Raw genomic sequence first — 10,707 nt, forward strand, 5'->3', positions numbered from 1 at the left:
TGAAAGTGATCCAATATCCCCACTAGATATTGGATCAGACCAAAACTCTCATACTTTCAAACCCCTCCTGCCAGTGTATACATCACCTACTATTCACTTGGCCAGGTACATCATCAGTCCATTTCCTTCTCTCTCTCAAGCCTCAGCTTTTCCCAAAAGCTAGGTGTTAGGAGACTAGTCCTGAAGTGCTCTAGTGCAGCATGGTCAATTCTGCTCTTCTGTGGAAAAGGCTGCTCTGCTGCTTTTTGTTAAATGTTTACTGTGTGGTGATTGTTCCCTACAGGTGGCATGTATGCAGTTCATCAACATTGTTGTCCACTCAGTAGAGGACATGAATTTCAGAGTTCATCTCCAGTATGAATTTACCAAATTAGGCCTGGATGAATATTTGGACGTGAGTATGGCCTAGTATTACATTTTCTGGAATTGATGGTCTCCAAATGGTTTTACCAGACTTAACCATAGTTGCACAGTGCTAGCAGCTTGCCTGGTTTTCTTTATGCTTTGTGACTGCTGGGGGTTAGTTGCAGAAAGGTTGATGCTGAAAGTTGAAAATGATATCTCTCTCTATCAGCAAAGGCCAGTCCGTCTCAAAGGTTTCACCTTTATTGGGGACCCATTGAAACCACAGCAACAAAAGCTCTAGGAGGGATTTGTTATATTAGGTCTACTCTCCTGCCTTAGCTTTGCCACAGCTTTAGAGCTGTGGTGACTGCTTGGTAAAGGTTAGATTCCAAGTCTCTTCTGCTGCTACAATCTCCTCGGTGGACTTTCTGATGCTGGAACCCTGCTCCAAGTTGGAGTTATTGAGCTGGAGAGAATGTGTCCTTTGCTCTGTATTTTTTATAACCAAAATATGCAACCAGTTTCTGTTCCAGTCAAGGTGAATGAAACCCATAGTCTACATGGGTTTCGTTCTACAAGCTTAATGGCCTTTGTTCCAAGGAGCTGGAACCAGAATCCATATGCCCCATGCATCTCCGGTAAAACAGCCTCTCTGCTGAGAAGGCTGGATTTATTTCAGACATTTTGGCAGCTAAATGTGTTTTTTACCAGCAGCCTCACAGCAGTGAGTAGGTCCAGTAATGCTGTATTCCATCTGCAGCCGTGTCAGCTTCTGAGAGCTTTGTTCAGTCCCGACCATCGTGTTCAGTCAGGGGAGTTTTCCAGGAGTGAAACACTCTGCTGTGTGCTGCAGGAATCCAACCATGATTCTGGCAAGGCAACATGTATAAACGATCACTTTGTAAAAAATGAAAACTTGAAAGGGCAAAGAAACAATTTCAGCGGGCAGCTTGGAAACTTGAAGTCTGTTGTGAACAGAACTGTCTGTCTGACTTTGTTCAGTCTTCCTTTTACTATTTTATTACCCTTCTTGTCTGTTATGTTTTTGTACCTGACTCTGTAATCCACATGCTGAAATAGTCATTAAGCCTGTCTAACCTCATTGGTCTGTTTAGCATGTCTCTTCTCTAGGAGTTGACCCTGAGCATTTAGGAGTATATACATTTTTTACCTACAAGAAAAAGGCATCCTCTTATCTGTGTACATACACAGAAGTCCATGCCAAGTGCAGCATGTGGGAGGGTCATATTTGAAATTAATAAAAGGGATATTGGAAAGAATAATAGATATGGATCCACTGACTCCACTGAAATTTGTTGACCTAGGAGAGGTTTGAGGAGTAACAAGATTTGGAATCTGATGCATATTGTGCCAAAAATGTACTGATTGTCTCTGTCAACTTGTATCTCCCCAGGGGAAATTTGACCCTCTACTGAGAGTAGTCACATCTTTGGAGTTTGCTCAAAAGTTGAAGTTCTCAGCTGGGAGTAATAGGCCAGGTGATCATGAATGATAGTTTGTCACTTCCAGTATTGGAGCCTATTCAGTGAGATCCAATACTGTAAAAATACTGGCCTGTGATTGAAGTCCCTTGCTGAATCTGAGGAGCATTTGTTGAGTAAAGTCTGTGTAGGATGGTGCATCTTCAAATGAATAATGGTTATGGTGCTGGTCTCCTACCCAGAGAAATTAAACACACCCTGCTTCCCTAGGGATTGTTGACTAGCAATTTCTGACTGTTAGAAATTTGCTGGCACCTTCTGGAGAATGTGCTATTTAAAGGAATTTTTGCTTTTATATCACATTTTTCTCCTCTGGTATTTCTCTCCCCTGGTGTTTTATTATTAGGAACATTTACATGAAAACAGTATTTTTGCTGTGTAGGAGCTCATCTGTTCCTGCTGGCTTTTGGCTTTGCTCTGTGGCAATAGAGACAAAGCTACTTTTTGCTTTCTGCTAGGAATATTTAGACTCAGTGACAATGGGTGCTTTCTGCACTAGGGCTGTTGCATTGGCACAAAAACTGTTGCTTATCTAAAAGGAGATTTCATTATAATATTTTCCCAACCTGTTTACAATCAACCCCAGTCATATAGGCTCATCAAGGGGAAATGACAGAGTTTCTGCATGTGCACAAGGACAGTAAGGCACAGGGAACTTTTCACGTGTCAGGCAGTTACCCCATTGTATTTTTATACCTTCATGCAGGGACTGCTGCCTCTTCGGGCAGTAGCCACCTCTGGCATGTAAGGAAGGTATCAGAGCCCCACTCTCTAACTGGTAAGATGGGCTATTTCTGCTGCATGCTGGAGAGTTGCAGGAAGTAGGTATTTTGTCTCCTGGATCATGACCTACCCTCTCCCAGAGCTTCCCACTGCAGTGCTGTGGCTCAAGTCCATGCCATCCCTGACCTGAGCCAGTTCCTAAGATCAATCTGGCTCATAGAAGCAGATGTTTGTCCCAGATCTACATGGCGCATCAGTGAGTCTTTACCTTCTGATTGTCTGTGTGCTGTTAGGGTCCATTAAGGTCTGTAACAGAGGACACTGAAGAACTTGCTAATGTTGATGCAGAACAAAATACTGCCTTGCTTTATTTTTTAAGTTCAGAACATTTGGGGCCTCCTCAGTTTATTGTTTATTATTTCTGATCCTTTGGGAGGTTACGAACGTTCAGCAATTTGCTGAAATATGAAAATGGCCTAACCTGATTGCGACACTCCTGCAACCTTTCTATCTGGGTGGCCTGGTTATTGCCTGCTGCTGAATGCATTAATGATACTTGTGCTTTGGACTTTCAGAAGCTGAAACACACAGAGAGTGACAAACTACAGGTGCAGATTCAAGCTTACTTGGACAATGTGTTTGATGTTGGAGCTTTGCTTGAAGATGCTGAAACCAAGAATGCAGCTTTGGAAAGGGTTGAAGAACTGGAAGAAAATATTTCTCATGTTAGTACAAAACTGAAATTAACTTTACCATTCAGTGTCATTAAGAATCTGCTATCTCAGCTTCCACATTAACTGTTAAATGATGTTGCTAGGGTTAAGAGGAAGCATAGCCAGAGGTAGACCTTCAGAGGGTAAAGGAGCCTTTCCCTGAGAGAAGCCATTTATGCACTGAGGCTGCTCAGCTGCTGCTGATAAGAAAATAAGCAGGTTTTTGGCACTGAAACCTAAATAAGTCATGGAAAATGTCAGGAAGAGATGTCTCAGGGATGGTTTCTCTCATGGAAATTTGTTATGGAGTTATGGAGCTCTAGATGCTGCTATGTGCGGCATTTCCTCTGTTAAAGAAATGAAGAAATTTTTGTTTCCTTCATTTGTAAAAGAAAAAAGAAAGAAGTCTTTCCTGTATTTCTTGGAGGGACACTGCCAACCTGGAGTCAGTAGGACTATGGTAGAGGCTGCTGCTGCTTTTTAGAACCTGGAATTGACTTGGAATTCAGTTCAGAGTCCTTCGTACCAGCAGCGAAATGACAGCATTTGTCTCTATGACTACTTCTTAATAATAGTATCCATGTGGTTTCATTGATGCCTAAGAAGCTTTGAGTGAAACACAAGACATGCAAAAAATGTATTTTTAGTCCTTGTGTGCTGCACTCATTGGCCAATAGTAGGGCATTCATAGGTATAATTTTTTCCTTCAAGCCTCTAGTAGACTCTGTGAGAAAATATTTCCTTCTGTCCTTTTGTGTAATTGGTCATCGTGGCTTGTTTGACCATGGTGGTATAAATTTGGTCAAAGGGACAGTGTTTCTTTTCCAGTGCATCTGGAAATTGAGCCCAGCTCTTCCTTGTTAATCAGAAGATCATCTCTCTTTCCCAGCATATGGATATAGCTCACTGCATCTTGAATAATCCTTCCATCTAAGTATTATTTACACAGTGCAGAATTGTGGGGATGCTTTGGCTGAGGGCTTACTTAGTAATTTGATCAGGAAGTCATAGACAGGGCATATATATGGAACCCAGGTACTCTGGTGACAGGGAAACCTGTTTATAACCTAAATTATAAGCAGCATGACCAATCTGTTTCAGTCTTGGGGACTCATATTTATTGCCTCTATACCCTGTACATGTAGTTTTTGGTGTCCTCACAGGAGAACCCATCATGGATCAAGCACTATATACAGTCCTAGCTTTATAGGTTGGAGCTTATGGATTTAAAGAGCTCAGGAGTTCTTAACTTCAGTTGAATTCCAGCTCCAGATGGAATCATTTGCCACTCTGAGCCCAAGAAGAGTTATAGAAAAGCTAATTTACATATAGATTGCAAATTCCATAGCAATACAGTACAAATAAATAGAGTAGATAAACATTCCATTCCATAAAAGTACTGTTGGAGTTTAGTATGTTTTCCAACACTTACACTAAGAATGTGTAAAGCAGAAACAGGCTGAGGAAGCCTGGCCTGCTGCATTTGGGATCATTTTAAATCCCTGAGTAACAGGATTGTGTCTGATGCTGCAAGAGGGTGGATAAAGAACAGATATGCATTTAGACTTGTTAAAACAAATAGCTGGAGTCTCTAGTGGTAAAGATTCAGTAACGAGGACTGAAAAATAGCACTGTTTTAATATGCACTGTTTGCTTGTAGCATTTCCATCCCATACTTTTTTATCAGTTATTTTAGTCTAGAAAAATGACTTTCCTGTTTTAAAACAAAAGTGTTTTCCCTACTTAAAGAATAACTAAAAAGGTCAGTTTTTTCCTTCATTCCTGAAGGAATTTTATTCCAGATGTTGAGCATCGGCTTAGAACAAATGCATTCTTTCTCAAAGGCGGTTAGAACTGACTATATACTTTGTCCTGTAAAGTGCTGTTTGGCTCTGAACAGTGACTTGATACTAATGATATGTTCTTGCTTAATAGGTCCCTAATTGCTTACTTCTTAACAAAAATGTTTTTAACACTTTTTTCCCCTAATATCATTAAACAACATGTTTACCTACGTGGTACTCTTATCAAGTTCATGTTTTTAATGGAAATGTTAATTATGTTCCAATTGCAGAGTCATTACTAGTGTGTGATGCATAGAAATCAGTTGCAAATTAACACCTATATCAGACCTCAGTTGCATCAAAATCACTGGTACTGATGTGCTAAATCAACAAAATAGTGTGATTTCAGATCCCAGGTTAAGTATATAGAGCTGGCAAATTAGAGAAATAAAAATCCCTTCTTCTTAGTTGTGAAATGACTGCATTTGATTTGGAAATCATTGAAAGACAAGACGCAGACCCTGCTGCTTCTGAATCTCCCATGGTGTTGATTCTAGTATGCAAGTGATTTTGCAGAAATGGCATTATGGGGCTCCTGAGTTATTGTCTTTTGGTGACTTTCCAGTCAAACTGACCATTTCCCTAGCTGCTTTAATTTAAAGTGGTCTGGAAGCCTGGATTTATTTTTAGGCTACTCTGCTGGGCAAATTCATAGTTCCTGTGCCATTCAGCTGGCTGCTGACTACAAATGGTGGTCATATTTACCAGCGCCTTCAAAACATGTCATGCCCTGGACATAAATACTCATGGGCCGTGTACTGAAATCTTTACTCAGTCAAAATTTCCATTGACTCTATGGGAGCTTTACATAAGGATTTCAGGCTTTGATCCATTATCAGTAGCTTAGCAAGTACCACTTTCCTAGTTAATGTTACTGATGCTTTTGGGTGGGGAAATCAGTCACCATCTCTCTCTCTCAAATAACAGTTATCGGAAAAACTACAAGACACAGAGAATGAAGCTATGGCAAAGATTGTGGAACTGGAAAAACAGCTTATGCAGAGAAACAAAGAACTGGACGTAGTTCGAGTAAGTGTGATGATGGCATCCCAGCTGAATGCAGCATTTAGGAGAAAGCTCTCCAGCTTGTTTTGTGCTTAGTGTGGAATGCACCGTTTGAAACGGGAGCAGGACAGTGAGCCATGGCACTTAATGTTGCAACGTTCTGAACTTGACTGTTTTGAATGACCTATATCTTTACACTGATAACAGATTAGGTGGAATTACTTGTGGACACAGACACCAAGGTTGAATATAGTATTTAACTCCCTGATCATGCCACCCAGTCAGACTTATTATCTTCTGTGACTGCAATTCATTCTGCCTACAGCTTGGCAAACACAGTTGATTGTGGGTGAAAATTAAGAGGCCGAATTAAAGGCTTTTAACATCTGGCTGCATAGCAAAGAGATGTGTGAGCAGGTGTCATGTCTGTGTTGTCAAACCATCCACTTCCTCTGTAGAGTCCAAGTTCTATCCCTTCCTGGGGTATGGTTTGATCAACAGAAATGATATAAGCTTTAGCCTAGATTTTCTGTTCAGATATGGCTGCTCTTAGATTTTCTACCTCTAGATAACTCAGCCTTCGTACAAGATTGTCTCTCTCTAGAGAGCAATTAGCACTTCCCAGTGTCACAGCAAGTAATGTGCTTCCTATTTCAGCAACTCACCAGACCTTGCTTTATTCATAACCTTTGTCCAGTAAGAGGAAAACCAGCTAACAAGCTGGGCTGGCTCAGGCAAACACTATCAGCCTGTTCAGATAACAAGACTTTCTTCCTTCATAATATATATCTATAGTTATATCTGCACCATCTATCATTGTCAGCTCTTTTCCAGAACTGTCCATGCATAGATCTCATTGAGAGGATTGTGTACCTAGGGAATGAGCCACTTCCACACTGAGTTGAAAAGGCCTTATGAGGGAAATGGGAAGAAGCAGTGTACACCACAAACTGTTAAATGTTTTAATTTCTACTAGATATTTGTCTTGTATTTAAAGCTTTTAAGTGTTTTAGTGTGTCTACTTTTCTTTTGTTTTAAGTCTTGTTGGTTCCAATGGACACAATTGGAATATCATTGGGGTAGAGTGGAGGTGTCAGACTTGCCTTGCACCCCAGGCTGGACCTGGACCCTGAGGCTCCTTGCGGGCTAGATCCAGTCTGGGACACAGTGTGGTTCCCACCTGGGACATGTGGCAGCAGCTGTGGCTCCAACCCAGGACATGTGGTGCAGCTCCGGCTCCTGCTATTTGCCCTGTGCAGCGATGGCAGCTCTGGCTCTAATCCAGAGCATGTGGCAGCAGCTTCAGTTCTAGCATGAGGTGTGTGGTGTAGCTCTGGTCACCACTGGGTGCCTCACGCAGGGATGGCAGGTTTAGCTGTGGCACGGGGCATGTGGTAACAGTGGCTCTAGCATGGGGTAGTAGTGAGGTCGGTGGTCAAGGAGATAGGGCCATGGCAGTAGCAACAAGAATAGCAGCTGGAGGATGACAGGGGCCGTATCTGCCCTGGCTCACCTTTCTGTTGCTGATCACCACATCTACCATCCCACTAATGCAGGTTGGAAATATTTTAACAGCAATGTCTACAAATTCAGTTCTAGTAGCATTTTGATGCCTAGATTTTATGATACCTTATACAGATCAATAATGAACTCATTCTTAGTTCCAGCATATGAAAAACTGCAAAAAGAACTTCAGGACAAATGAAGAAGGATGATTCATATCAAAATACTCAGCTTGGCAATAATTTAGCTCAGTATGCAAACCAGTGCCATCCTGTTCTTCTGAGTCTGATATTGCAATGTTATTATTTGAACGCAGATACATTCTTTATTCTGGGCTCCTTTGCAGGAAATTTACAAAGATGCAAATACTCAGGTTCATACTTTGAGAAAAATGGTCAAAGAAAAGGAAGAAGCCATCCAGCGGCAGTCAACCCTGGAGAAAAAAATCCATGAACTGGAGAAGCAAGGGACCATTAAAATTCAGAAGAAAGGTGATGGTGACATCTCTATTCTTCCTGTTGCGGTGGCTTCTGGAACATTACCACCAGGGTCAGAAGCTACAGCTGGCACTTGCATGGGACCAGTTACTGGGGCTACATCCTCAGTACCATTGCCACCACCTCCACCACCGTTACCATCAGCATCTGATGCAGGTGAGAATATTATGGATATAGTGGTAGGAATACTCTTGGTAGAAGGTAATGCTAAATCTCATTGTGTCTGATTTCACACACAGTGACTTTACACTGATATTAACTCCAATGAAGGTGAAAAATAGCTCATTACTAGAAAATCAATCTGGTCAGTGATGCTGGTAGATATTGTTGGATCTAGCTTAACACGTGGCCGAATGGACTAACCCAAACATGTAAAATACGATCAATGTGAGTCATAGCAAGTATTTTCACTTCATTCTTTTTAATGGAATGTGCACTGGTAGGTAAAGCAGCCACGTGTGCAGACTATTTGAAATAGAAGATCCATGGTTCAAAGCAGCATGGATCTGCTATAGTCTGTGAAGCTACATCGGCTTAAACAAGCTGGGAGTCTGTTCCAGAGACATTAATCTGTTGTGGCTATTAATTTTCTCTGAGGTCATTCATTTGTGGCATTTGATGTGTTTTGATACAATACTTTAAGAGGTACCATTTATTTTCCCCTTCATTTTGTAGTACAAAATGGTCCTGTGACAGCACCTATGCCACCTCCTCCTCCCCCACCACCTCCACCCCCACCTCCACCTCCACCTCCACCGCCTCCTCTTCCTGGTCCAGCAGCAGAAACAGTGCCAGCTCCTCCGCTTCCACCCCCACCTCCACCATCGGCACCTCCTCTGCCAGGAACAGCTTCCCCCACGGTGGTTTTCAACTCAGGATTAGCAGGTAAAATTGTCATCTGGATGGGGGTGCTTCACACCAGTGCTCTGCGGGTTTCTCATGAAACTAATTAAAATAAAAAGCTCAGGGACTCCATCAGAGAGTGACCTTTTAACAGTTAGTCAATTAAAGAAAAGATGGTGGAACTCCATGATTAGATCTCTAAGGGGGACTGTCGGGCTGATTTCACCTGGGACAAGCAATTTATTAATTACTGGGGAACGCTAGGAAGCATTCTCCTACTCGTTTCTTCCTCTTGTTAAGATCTGAGCTTGCTCTAAGTGTACTACTGAAACATTTTGCTTTGGCTGTTTTGGTAAAACAGAAAATGTTATACAAATGTTTGTTTTTATAAGTATATATTCAGTTTCTCTTCAAGCCTCAAATTTTTTGGCTTGAAACAAAAAAATGCATAGTTTTGGGTTCTTGACATTTATTCAGGTCTTTAGGTTTTTCAAGAATTTCTTTGTCAAAAATGGAAAGTTTTGGGTTTGTTGTATTTTTGTGGGATGGGGGTGGGGTGCAATTTCCAAACCAGTTCTAATTATATTAATTTAATATACTACTTCATGTCTACAAAATTCACCCTTACAAGAAAGCAAGGGAACACACTAAGTCCAGTAAGAGAGGCTGAGGAGTTCAGATTAATAGCTATTTTTAAAACTAATTACTCCAGCTCTTAAATCTTAACCTTCCTCTGGTGGAGGAAAATTCTGAAAAGTAGAGACCGCAGGGAACTAGAGCGTAATGGAATGTGTTAAAACCCCCCCAAACAAATGCATGTATTGTTGAGGTGACTGATTAAGCTTTTCCTGACAGGTTGTTAAAAATAGCACTCAGTTTTCAAGGCATGTGTGCTGTTGTAATATTCACTTGGCACCACGTCGTCTTGGACTAGCAAAGCCTCAGTGCTCTCTGCTTCTTTTCACCTTCCTTTTCCTGAAATGGGTCCAACATTCAAATTCAAGGAGCGTGTTTGGCAGAGGAGGGGATTTTGATTTCAGGATCTGGAAGCTTGTCACAGTGTCAGCTTGTCTTCCTGGCTGACCTCTTCTCCATCCTTTTTTGACTGTTGTCATTTGTCATGGACCTTCCTGTAAATCTGGTGCTCAGTCAGACTGTTCTCCATTATGGCATATTTTCTTGGAACAATTAATATAATTTTCTTCGAGTCAAAAGTGATTGAGAGGAATACACATCATGCTGCAACGTAGCCCATTAAAATCCATTCAGTTCTCTGAACCAGGCTCATTAATGAGAAGAAAAGATTACACCTAGGTCCTTTGCAATTCTCAGGCATTCAGCGCCAATTCCTGTTATAAGGTTGGGAGATTTTCATGACTGGATTTAAAATGCTTTTTTGATTAAGAATGCTGGGTTCGAATCCTGGAGCAGTTGCTGAGTATGTGGAACCTCAGAAAGCTAAACAGCTAAGTCATTTTCTACCTGTCCCAATAGCTAGGATTTACTTACAGCATTTGCATGTGAGTAAATAAATTGAGTGCTGATGCGGCTGGGTGGCCTGTCAATCTGCATGTCCTGTTAAGGAAAATAACATGCAGTGGATTTAGACAGATCCTAAAATGGACACTGGTGCCATCCGTCATATAATTTAATGTGCATTCCACTTGAATCTGCAGTAACCTGACCTGTAAAGTAGGCAGCTATCTGCTACCATATCATTCCATCTTTCCTT

The 10,707-nt window shown here is 41.4% G+C and overlaps 1 protein-coding gene across 10 annotated transcripts in view; it reads left to right on the top strand.

Annotated features, from left to right (window-relative positions):
* FMNL2 (formin like 2) overlaps positions 1-10,707 on the top strand; it is a 268,459-nt gene that overhangs the window by 232,853 nt on the left and 24,899 nt on the right. For all 10 annotated transcript variants that reach the window (XR_003094270.1, XR_003094271.1, XM_025205197.1 and 7 more), the window contains 5 exons: positions 284-394; positions 3,146-3,295; positions 6,055-6,156; positions 7,982-8,288; positions 8,808-9,017. Coding sequence is in view for 8 of the 10 variants with exons in the window: in XM_025205197.1 (XP_025060982.1) it covers positions 284-394; positions 3,146-3,295; positions 6,055-6,156; positions 7,982-8,288; positions 8,808-9,017 (880 nt within the window). In the remaining 2 variants the exon portion in view is untranslated. The remainder of the gene's footprint in view (positions 1-283; positions 395-3,145; positions 3,296-6,054; positions 6,157-7,981; positions 8,289-8,807; positions 9,018-10,707) is intronic.

This window comes from Alligator sinensis, unplaced genomic scaffold (genome assembly GCF_000455745.1).
Source record: "Alligator sinensis unplaced genomic scaffold, ASM45574v1 scaffold61_2, whole genome shotgun sequence".
NCBI classification, from domain to species: Eukaryota; Metazoa; Chordata; order Crocodylia; family Alligatoridae; genus Alligator; species Alligator sinensis.